Source organism: Chiloscyllium plagiosum, chromosome 11 (assembly GCF_004010195.1).
Source record: "Chiloscyllium plagiosum isolate BGI_BamShark_2017 chromosome 11, ASM401019v2, whole genome shotgun sequence".
Lineage (NCBI taxonomy): Eukaryota > Metazoa > Chordata > Chondrichthyes > Orectolobiformes > Hemiscylliidae > Chiloscyllium > Chiloscyllium plagiosum.
Window position 1 is genome coordinate 85680791 of NC_057720.1, and position 11160 is coordinate 85691950.

Consider the following 11160-nt stretch of genomic DNA (forward strand, 5'->3'; position numbering starts at 1 on the left):
CTGTCCCTCAGCGACTCCCTTGCCAGATCCACACCGCCCACCAGCCCTCGCCTCACTCTCATCACCTTCCCCTGCCACCACAGGAAGTTCAAAACCTGCATCCGTACCTTCCCCCCTCACTTCCATCCAAGGCCTCAAAGGATCCTTCCACATCTGACAGAAATTTACATGTACCTCCACAAATGTCATCTATTGTATCCATTGCACTCGATGTAGTCTCCTCTACATCAGGGAGACAGGATGCCAACTTGCCCTGTGGCTGAACGCTTCAACTCCCACCCCATCAAGGACATGCAGGTCCTGGGCCTCCTCCATCACCAAACTCTTACCTCCCAATGCCTCGAGGAAGAAGGCCTTACCTTCCGCCTTTGAATCCTGCAACTACATAGGATTAATGTAGATTTCACCAGTTTCCTCATTTCCCCTCCCCCTACCTTATCCTAGTCCCAAGCCTCCAACTCAGCACTGCCCTTTTGACCTGTCCATCGTCTTTCCCATCTATCTGCTCCATCCTCCTGTCTGACTTATCACCTTCTCCCCCATCTTAATCTACCTATTGCATTATCAGTTACCTTGCCCCCCAGCCCTCTCTCTCTTCCACCCCCCCACCACTTATCTCACAGCCCCATTTGTCCCACAAGCCTCTTTCCTGATCAAGGTCTTATGCCCGAAATGTCAATTCTCCTGCTGCTCAGATGCTGCCTGACCTGCTGTGCTTTTCCAGCACCACACTCTCGATTGCTGTTTTGTTTGTGAAGATTTCAACACCCTTTATCGCATTTGGTTGGATGATCAGATAAAAAGCAAAGCTTTTATAAATATTGATTTAAAGGTGGCCTGTGCAAGATTTTCAACAAACTTTTTATGCAGTTGTTGAGAGTAGAGAGAAACTATTGCACATTTAAACAATTACTTTCAAAAACTAATGATTAATAAATAAAAAGGCTACCTTCTGAGAATTAATAGTTTGGCAACAGAACTGATTGCTCCCAATAGGATGGCAGCAGTTCAAGAAGGTAGCTCATCAACCACCTCCTCCAGGGCAATTAGTGATGAACAATAAATTCTGGCCTAGGTAGCGATGCTCAGTTGCTATGCATTATGACTGAAGTTGGAGCATGCAATATTTGCTTTTCTAGCCATTCCTCCAATGGTCACAACAAATTTAATTTAACCAGATTGGTGATATGGTCAATTATATACATCTCAGGTTTAACTAGATTCACTGTAAAGAACATGTGACACAGGTTTCTTTTGTCAACAACAAATAATTTGTTTATTACCAAAACAAACCTACACATGCAAAAATCCAAATATTATTGGCCAACAGGTTGGACCACGCAAATATATATATGCATATATAAACTCACCTAAAATGCTAATGCATACATGATGAAAAACAAAGAAAATTACAAAGATCTACGCGTAATTTTGAAGTACTTCGACCAAATAATGGTTGTTATCTTCAAAATACTCATTATAAAATTTTGTCAAATTGTCCAAAACAGTTTCTTATTCTGTACTCAAGCTGCTGGCACTGGGTGTCTTCCTGGAACAGTTGTAGTTGGTTAAATTTAATCTGCTTCAAATGATTGGGTGGATTCAAGAAAATACTCTCCAGGAACTGTCCCGTATTGGTACAGGTGGCTTTTGATTGGTTTCAGATTGCACACAATTCTGAGAAGATTTGAAAAGAGAGAAAAAGGAAGCAACGGGGCATTGCCTCTTAGTCAAGTCTCAAGTTTCTATCTGACTCAGTTCAAAGATATCATAGTCTTATGCTAACCAAACTTTGAGCCATGTGACCACTCTCTGAAAGTTCTCCAGATTATACAACAATCTGAGCTCAAGTGCTTCTTGCAGGTACAATATATTGTGGTTGTACACCGTATCTTTTCCTCAACAAATTGCTGTTTGTTTAAAGATTCAAGATGTATTGATACAGGGCCATATAATCATCTTAGAATAGTATTTAGGTCAAGTCCCTTCATGAAAGAATTTTAAGCACGTATCAGTAGATATCATAATCAGCCTTGCCTAGTTATCATGTTTGCCAAGAATGTATAGTCTGTTGAATAGAATGGTCATTTCAGTAAGCCATTCGACTTTGGGAAGATACTTTTGAGGAAGAGGGGAATTTGATTTTGATGGGTAACTATCTCCCAATTTCTTGCAGGAATGAAAAAAACAGTCTTAAAGAGGAAGCATATAATCATGAACCAAACCTAAACTGCATTTAGATAGTTAGTTGAATGTGTTAAAATGTCCCAAGCTACAGCACAGGAAAGTTATCAAACAAAATATGGCCAAAACCATTTAAGGAAATGTGAGAGTACGTGCAAATCTTTAAAGACTGTTTCAAGAAGAGGGAGGTTTAAGGAGGGAATTACAGAACCTAGGGCTGCACCGACTGGAGGGAAAAAAGCTGCCAATGTAGAGTGGGTAAAATCGAGTGTGCGTAAGAGGTGAGAATTGGAGGATTCCAGAAATCTGAGCAGGTTGTCGGTGATTCCAGAGTTTGAGATACTAGGCCTTTAGGGGATTTGTAAATAAGGATTTGAATTTGAACATTAAGATGATGCCCAACTAGGAACCAATGGTCAGCAGGCAATAGAATGATACATGTATAGGACTTGGAGCATGTCAGCATATTGGCAACAGAATTTTGGACAAGTTTAAGTTTAAAAACATGGAAGATGAGAGGCCAACATGGAGAGCTTTGGAATATTTAAGTCTCGAGATAATTACAGAATAGATGACAGTTTTAGCAGCAGTTTAGCCCAGACTGGGCAGAGTTTAGCATTGTTATGGAGGTGGAAGTAGGCAGTCTTCCACTCTTCATAACATTTGCACAGCATAGTTTTGAATGAACTTATCATAACTTGAACCAAGTCTCAAATCACCTGTCACTTCAGTGCAGTGGATGTCAGTTGTGTTCATGTCTTGATTTTGAACCTCAGGTCCTTTATTATCTTCTCCCTCCATGGCCTTGCCCTTTATTACCTTTATGGGATTGCTGTGCTCTTCCAATTCTGTCTCTTTTAAATCTCCAATTTTAATTACTTCATCACTGGCAGCTGTGCCTTCAACTGCTGTGACCCTGAGATCTGGAACTCCTTGTCAAATCTTTCTGCTACTTTACCTGCTTTCTTCCTTAGGTTTAGGTTTTAAGATACATCCTATCATCTATCCTAGTATTTCCTTATGTGGCTCGACACGAGGTTGTGTTTGACCAGACTTATATGAAGAATCTTGTAGTGTTTTACAGTGTTAATGGTGCAATACAAATGTACATTGTTGTTGGATTTAAGACACATGTATGCTTTTAAATATTGTTTTCCACTCAAGTGGAAAATGCTGGGGGAATATTTAAACTTATTCAAATCAATTTTCTTTCCCTCTTCCTCTGACCCATGCAAAGGCATTGACCCATAAAGCTCAATTTGGGATCACAATGACGACCAACAGGAGATGGTTGGGACTCCAACAGCTGTCAAGGCGAGGCATGGAGTTATCTCAGGAACAAAGTGGATAGTCCAAAAACCTTCCCAGTCCTTACCCAAGGGCAATAAATAATTTGCATCTAGCACAATTTTATTGTAATAGAACAATTCCAGTGAGCTTAGCTTATTAAATTGACATGTTACACATGCATTGCTAAAATCTTAGCATTTAACCACACCGTGCATTGAATTGTGGGGGAAGGACCTCCACAATTTTAAATAAATCACTGCAAAATCAAAGTATAAATGCTTGCATTAAAAAGGAAACTGCATGAAACTCTTAAACATTAAAACATCTTAAGCATTCAAAAATGTGCAGGCTTGTTGGATTGGCCATGCTAAATTGCGCATAGTGTCCAGGGATGTGTAGGTTAGGTGGATTAGCAATGGCACATGCTGGGTTACAAGGATAGAGTAGTGGTTGAGTATGGGTGGGATGCTCTTTGGAGGATAGGTGTGGATTCAATGGGCTGAATGGCCTGCTTCCATACTGTAGGGATATATTTGAACATTTCGGAAATATGGACCAAACGATCCATTCAGCTTTTCACGCAGACGTGGTGCAACTGTTGTATCCCATGTTGGAAAGTGAGAACAGTCCGGTCTAATTTAGGTAATAATTCAGATTTCTCTCCATTCCTGTAAATGCCTGCAGCAGTTGGTGTCAAATCCCATAACTAACTTTGCACCCAGTCTATTCCTGCTGTACATTGAAACAGTACTGAGTACATAATAAGCACTCTCCAGAGCTTTAATCCACCTCAGGGAGATGAGGGAAGAAAGTAAACTAACGTACAGCTCATGAATCCCTCTTAAATATTAATGTTAATCAGTTGCAGTCTATGGAAAGGATTTTAGTCCAGGCTTAGTGCACATTTTAGATTCCATATTTCAGTTCATTTTAAATGTTAAAAAAAATTGTTTTGTTGTTTTATGTCACAAAGTTTTGCATTTTATAAATGCATCACCTCTTGATTGACCATCCAGTGTTATTTTAATATTTTATGTTCATTTTCATCTTTAGTTGGTGTTCTAGAGACTTGGTCTTCATTTTCCAATTGATTTATCTCTGTTAACATTTTAAGAATGCTCTTAGTTCCTCATTGTTGTGATAAGAACAAAAATCTCCACCCCAAAAACATTAAACCACAATGGGATTCCCTAAAAGATAGATAGGGAAATGCAAAATTGCCGTCAACAGCTAACTATGGTGATGAGACATGGGGAATGAGAAGAAAAATATTTAGTCATTGTCACAGCTGGTCATTGGCAATTTATGAATAATTGGTCTTACAAGCTTATTTCTTTCTGAAGCTTCCTTATCATCCTTTATAAAATTATCTTGTGTACACTTTCCTGGATTATTTCTCTTGTTCTTTTAACTCTCTCTATCTCCGTCTCTATAATTTTGTTCCTATCCCATTTCCTGTTCCCTCTGATTTAATTTTTGATTTATTTCCTGTCCTCTTCTCATCTTTTTTTTTCTCCCCATCTCCAATAATCCTCCTTTCTCTCAGTGGTCCAGAGTAGAACTGGCATAGCTATTTAGGTGAGCTAAAGATTTAAATCCTGGGCCCTATGACTGGAAGTAAGGGTCACACAGGCACCATGTATATATTTCCACAGCCATCCTAGTTTGGAATGTATGATAACTATAATTACACTACCTTTGGCTACTATTTCTTTGGTAGCCACTGATGAAATATAATGTTAAGATATGTTTTATTCCCTTAATTTTGTATTTGTCACAAAAGCAACATGTCTCTACAAAAAAGTAGCAAGGTTGCCGAATATTGCCCGTGACATGTTCACTGTATTGATTACAGGTCAATTTTGAGGATGGGATGAGCACAACAGGCAAGTAAGATTCCGTTTCCTAGCAAAGCAGTTCATAGAAATGAGAAAAGCCCCTGGTCCCTTCCTGCTGTCTCCAGCTAGCATTGTGCGGGCTTGTTGTTGCACGTTATGAATGTGTAATTTTTTTTTGTTTGCCCCCACTGCAAACATCAACATCACTTTTTAAAAAATATGCATAACATTGAAACCAAGGTGTCAAAATAAGAACACTGCATAATAGCTAGTTGATAAATGAGCACCAAGCATTGCTGCACTGTGTAAAGTGATATTACTGAAATCTTTAGGGCTGTGCTAAACCCACAAAAGTTTGAAAAAAAATGCACAACTTTTCTTGTAAATTTTCCTGTCTATTTCCACTTTCCCTGTCTATCTTCAGAATGCAGTGGCTCAATTTGCAGTGACATTCCCTGGGTGCTGGCAACATCTCCACCTGTGTGACTAATGGCCACGTTGTGGAGTTCATTGAGGGCAACGTCAAGTTTAGTTTTGGGAGAATATGATAGCCAAGCTGACTGACATGTAATTAAGCACTTTCAAGTAGTAGTGCCTTTTACTCACAATGAGGAACGGTGACTATGAGGGAGAAAAGGTAATATGCCCACAGAGCATTAAATCCAGGACCATTCTGACCAACAGAGCTATGCATTTATTCAGTGTATATATTAGGGAGTCTCGTTAATTTCATAGGAAAATTTTAAACTCTATCTGGATTTAGCAGAGCTTCAAATTTGTTTAATTTCCTCTGAATGAAATTAGTAGTACAAAAATCTATAATAACTCAAACATTCCATTACTCTTGCAAAGACTTGTCACTGAAACCTCTGGGTTCAATCCCCAAGTTTTTATTAAGTCAACTGTTTTCAGCCAGGGTTAGCAGCAAAAGCGCACCAAGTTCCGTCTCAGAAATTAGAGTTTGGAATGGTAAGATCAGACACAGTTCCAGATCCTAATAGCTGTTCAGTGTCACCTACTGGTTTTAGTTAATTGTGATTTCCCTTCAGTCAGATAACTTGCCAACTCTGTCTATGCCATGGGGATGCGTATAGAAAATTCAAGTTAAACTAAAAGTTAATTTTCTGCCAAATAGATTTTAATCAGGAACTGAATTGCTTTTTAAAAGCTGCCCTTTTCAAACTAATTCATCTGTATGATATCTCTGTAGTGATGTCTGATTCAACAAAAACAGCTGAACTTTTCTCATCTAATAAGAGAGTGCTGAACACATTGTGCAAAGGAATTTTGAACCAATAGTATTTTATTATGTATAGAGGGGTCCTTTCTACTTATGGGAAAGGGAACCTGCTTTGGTCATTGTTTGATTCTTCTCACTGCCCGTTATTTTATTCTAAAATAGCCATCATATTTTTGCCTTGACCCCCATATCAGTCATATGCTGGTAAACCTGTGAACATTATCTCTCAAATCAAATTTCTCTCAATATGCAAATAAAAGTGTTAATTTAGCCACATGAATCGCAAGGATAAGAAATCTTTCTTTATATTTGCTATCTTTGGAAGTTTTGCAAAGATTATAATAACAAGGCATATTCTAAAGGCAGATTATTTGACTTGGATTTATATATGGGTTTCTCCAGGAGTCTGCTGTGCTTCTGCTTGTACAAATGAAACTTGACTGCAAAAATAACTGTTGCACAATTGGGATAGAGTTGGGCCAGAGATCTTCAAAGGCCTTTATTAGACTCCAGCTTGGCCGCTTCCCCCTGCCCATCCACCCCATTCCCCCCACATTTCTCAGTATGTTGTGTCCTTGCCCTGCTGATAATCTAAGACAATGGTTTACCTATTTGTTACATTTTTATATTATTAAAATCTATTTGTACAAAGTATTGTCATGAGGAATTCAACCCTATCACTCAGCATCCCACTTGCTTTGCTTTTCTCTCAGGAGAAACGAATCACCTCCCTGGACTCTGCCAACTCTCGGCTGATGAATGCTCTAACGCAGGTCAAGGAACGTTACAGCATGCAAGCTCGGAATGGGATCTCTCCCACCAATCCCACCAAACTGTCAATAACGGAGAACGGGGAGTTCAAGAACAGCAGCTGTTGAGTGGGAGTCTGAATGTTTCTGACCAGATGCACGTGGACTGAATTTTCTGAATTCACTCCTGAGGAGTTGTTTACAGGTGCTGCTAGGACCTTTTTCATGCTTCAGATCATGAGAGATTATTCACAGGACAATGCCTAATATCATCATTGTACACTCTGCAAAAGTCTTACTCCACTGTGGAGAACTGTTGGAAACCTGTACAGAAATGAGCTGTAAGATTATATTGGGGTAAATAATTACTTGTAGAATTTAAAGTAACTTTTTTTTAATTATATCTGTTAGAATTCCTGCTTTGAAAATTGTTGCAAAAGAAAGAGTAGAAAATGGAACATTTATTTTACAAGAAGTGGAATTTTCATGTGTTGTGTAATTTAGAACTTAAATTCTCTGACTAGAGGGTGTACATATTTAACTGAGAAGCACACAGAAAGGAGGTGGTCTGTATAAATAGTAGGAGTATCTAAAGAGACTGGGATTTGGATTGTGGTATTACAGGTTGGCTACTTACAAGATAAAACATCTCGTATTGAGTGGGTTCCCAGCCAAATATATTTTACAGATGGTTTTATGTGGCTGAGGAATTTGACATGAACAAAAGGAAACTGTAAATCACAACATCTTAGAAGTAATTGTTTTCAATTCACAATTTTATCAAGTTGAAAAATATTCATCAATATGATCATTGAAGAAATCTCTTAAAAAACTTTATTTTACTGAACTGTAGCTTACTATACATAGTAAGAAACTGCCGTGAGTGACTGTGTGTGTGTGTGTGTGTGTGTGTGTGAGAGAGGGAAAGACAAACAGAGTGAGTGAGACAACAAGACAGATGGCTAATTTCTGTGGTTGTACAAAATGTGGTTTCCTGGAAAAAGCAACTGAATGTAGGGAAATGATGATGCTGCCATACTAGACAAAGGGAACAGTAGTAATGCTGAGAATGAACTTAAAGCACGCTTTTCTTTCATAAACCTATTCATTTTTTGCATGTATCTCAACTGTGTTAACTCAAAGCATCTTATAACTTTATTAGAATAACATGTTGCCAAATTCTGACCGGCCTAACCAGTTTGAATGTCTCCTGGAGCTGCTTTGTAGGAATGTTAAAACTGAAATGTGCACCTGTCTTCCCTGCAACTGTATTCAGATTTCTAGCAGTTGCTGCTGTTGCTTTTGTTTATTGAAGGTGTGAAGATTGAAGATGGATTTAATCCAAAACCATTCACTCACTTTTAATGAGAACTGTTAGAACAGAACAAAGAAAATAAAATATTGTGCAAAAACATACTTGAAGATTTGTTTATTTTTCTTTATAATCTGTGTCTCTATCATGTGAATTTGGGGATCTGAACACTGCAAACTGAATGTGATCAGAAATGTAATTCTGTTCTTCTGATTACATGGCCAATGATTGTACTGTACATCTAACTGACTAGTTCCCCACATCATCTCAGCCAAGCATCTGTACACCCTGAAATGTTTCCAGAAATCCAAATTGTCAATCTTAGACGAAGTCATTCTGTCATAATGTTAATGCTGGAATGTTACATCTTCTCTGACAGAGTTTTGGAAGTCCCTGGGAATTCCTTCAGGATTGACTTTGATTTGGATCTTTTAGTACATCCTAGGACATGGTCATTTTGTTAAAATTTTATCTTGTTCTCAACTCCTTGCCTGTATCTTACTCTGATTGCAAGACCAGATCTATTTTATGGTGTCTCTGACAGATCTGGATTGGGGTCTCCGCTTTTCTTGAATGGTACTGACTTAGATTGCAGAATAGAGGGCCATTATAGCCAAGCTGGTAATGAGACTCTGTGACACAGTTAATATAGATGGGAGCAAAGAGCTGCAAAAGGACATTGATATATTGAGTAAATGAGTAAAAATTGTGACATTAAATTCAATACTGAATTTAGCATCTAAAAGGGGTTGATCAGAAGTGAGAAATTGTCTAATGTGCAAGAACAGGTCTTAGGATCTTAGTTAGTCAATTAAGTATAAAATAATTTAGCAGGTTAATAAAAATGGGATTTTAGTTCAAGGGTTAGAACACAACAGAATACAACATTGTTAAGAGTTGGACTCTACTGAGTGATTGCTGCACCAGTTCATTAAATTGTTATCACCAGGATGGAACAGTGCAGCTAGAGAACACAAACTTTGGGGATTTTGATAACAACTGAGTGCAGATCTCTTGATTTGCTCAGATTAAAACAACCAGGATTTGAGAACTGAGTCTCAAATGAGGCTCTCAGGAGGTTACAGAAAAGGTTCACTGAATTGATACCAAGTATAAAGGATTACGTGAGAAGGAAATGTTGTATAGAATGCACTTGTATTCATTTGCATACAGAAGATTATAGGATGATGTAATTGAGGTGAGCAAAGGAGCAACAGACATGGCTTGGAATGAGTAACAAGTACTCAGGAATTTCATAACGGTGGGATATCTCTCAAGTTTTTCTCAATGCAATTTACATGAATAGTCAGCTTCTAATTTAGAATGTTAAAACTGCAAGTTAAGAAACCTAGTTTGAGAAACTGCCTAGCAATGGCATTTATCCATCATGTAAACTGAAAGTGATTGCCTGAATAGGTGCTATATTAATGTAATAGAATGCCGACAAAGCAGTCCCAACTTGGAGGTGACCTATCAACTTCTCCAAAGATTCTGTGACTATACAGAATGAGACAAAGTCTGAAAGCAACAAGTAATAAGTGTCAGGTTGGAACTACAGTGCAGAGCAGGAAACAGGTGCTCCATTTTAAACCTTATTACAGCCATCATTACTTGGTGAATTTAGACAGATATGTCAGGGATTGTGGTGTGCTGTGACTGCATCATGTGGGACTCTGTGGAATGTATTGCAGTCCTGGACAACCATACATACCTGTGCGAAATGTCTACAAGCTTAAATAAACCTGGCTCCGAATTGCTGAGCTGGAATCTGAGTTGTGGCGTTGCAGTGTGACGGGAAGGTCACCTGGGAATGTTTATGGCTCCCCACTGCCTTCCCTCCCGTATCCCTGGCCCCTTCACAACTGCAAATTCATTGGTGGGAAACAGTTAAATGCTCCTCAAATAATAGGTAGGCAAGCAGGAGGCTGGAAGAGCACAGCAAATCAAGCAGCATCAGGAGGTGAAGAAGTCAATGTTTCGGGTGTAACCCGTCTTCAGGACTGGGGGTGGGTGTAAGGGGAGCTGCAGATAAAGGGGGGTGTGGTTGGGGAGGGTTTTGGGTGGGAAGAAGGACTGAGTGGTGAGTAAGTGATAGGACAACACAGGTAGAGGATACGACTTGGTTGGTCAATGGGAGGAATGAATCTGGTTTGTAGCTGGAAAGGTCGGTCAGAAGAATGGAAGAGAGGAATTGTGAGGGGCTGGAAAGGGAGTCAGGGAATGGGAAGGGAGGTTATTTGAAATTTGGGGACCTCAATGTTGAGTCCTCTGGGCTGTGGGCTGCCCAGGCAGAAGATGAGGTGTTGGTCCTCCAACTTGCAGTCCAGTTTGCTGTGGCAATGGAGGAGATCGACAATGGTCATGTCAGAAAGGGAGTGGGAAGGGGAATTAGAATGGGAGGTCAGATCGGCTCCAGCAAACCTGGATGAGATGCTTGGCGAAACATGTTGAGTTTATGTTTGGGTCTCACCAATGTAGAGAAGACTTTGTCTACCTTGGATTCCAGCATCTGCAGTTTTTTCTTTGTCTGCCTCAAATAATAGGGGC

At 39.2% G+C, this 11160-nt stretch overlaps 1 protein-coding gene across 14 annotated transcripts in view; it reads left to right on the top strand.

The window, feature by feature from the left end:
- rasal2 (RAS protein activator like 2) overlaps positions 1 to 8717 on the top strand; it is a 415750-nt gene extending 407033 nt beyond the window's left edge. For 12 of the 14 annotated variants that reach the window (XM_043699997.1, XM_043699987.1, XM_043699988.1 and 9 more), the window contains 2 exons: positions 5330 to 5360; positions 7266 to 8717. In XM_043699997.1, the coding sequence (XP_043555932.1) occupies positions 5330 to 5360; positions 7266 to 7471 (237 nt within the window). In that variant the 3' untranslated portion in view covers positions 7472 to 8717. The remainder of the gene's footprint in view (positions 1 to 5329; positions 5361 to 7265) is intronic. The other 2 variants (XM_043699986.1, XM_043699984.1) reach the window with 1 other exon arrangement.
- The last annotated feature ends 2443 nt before the right edge of the window (positions 8718 to 11160 follow it).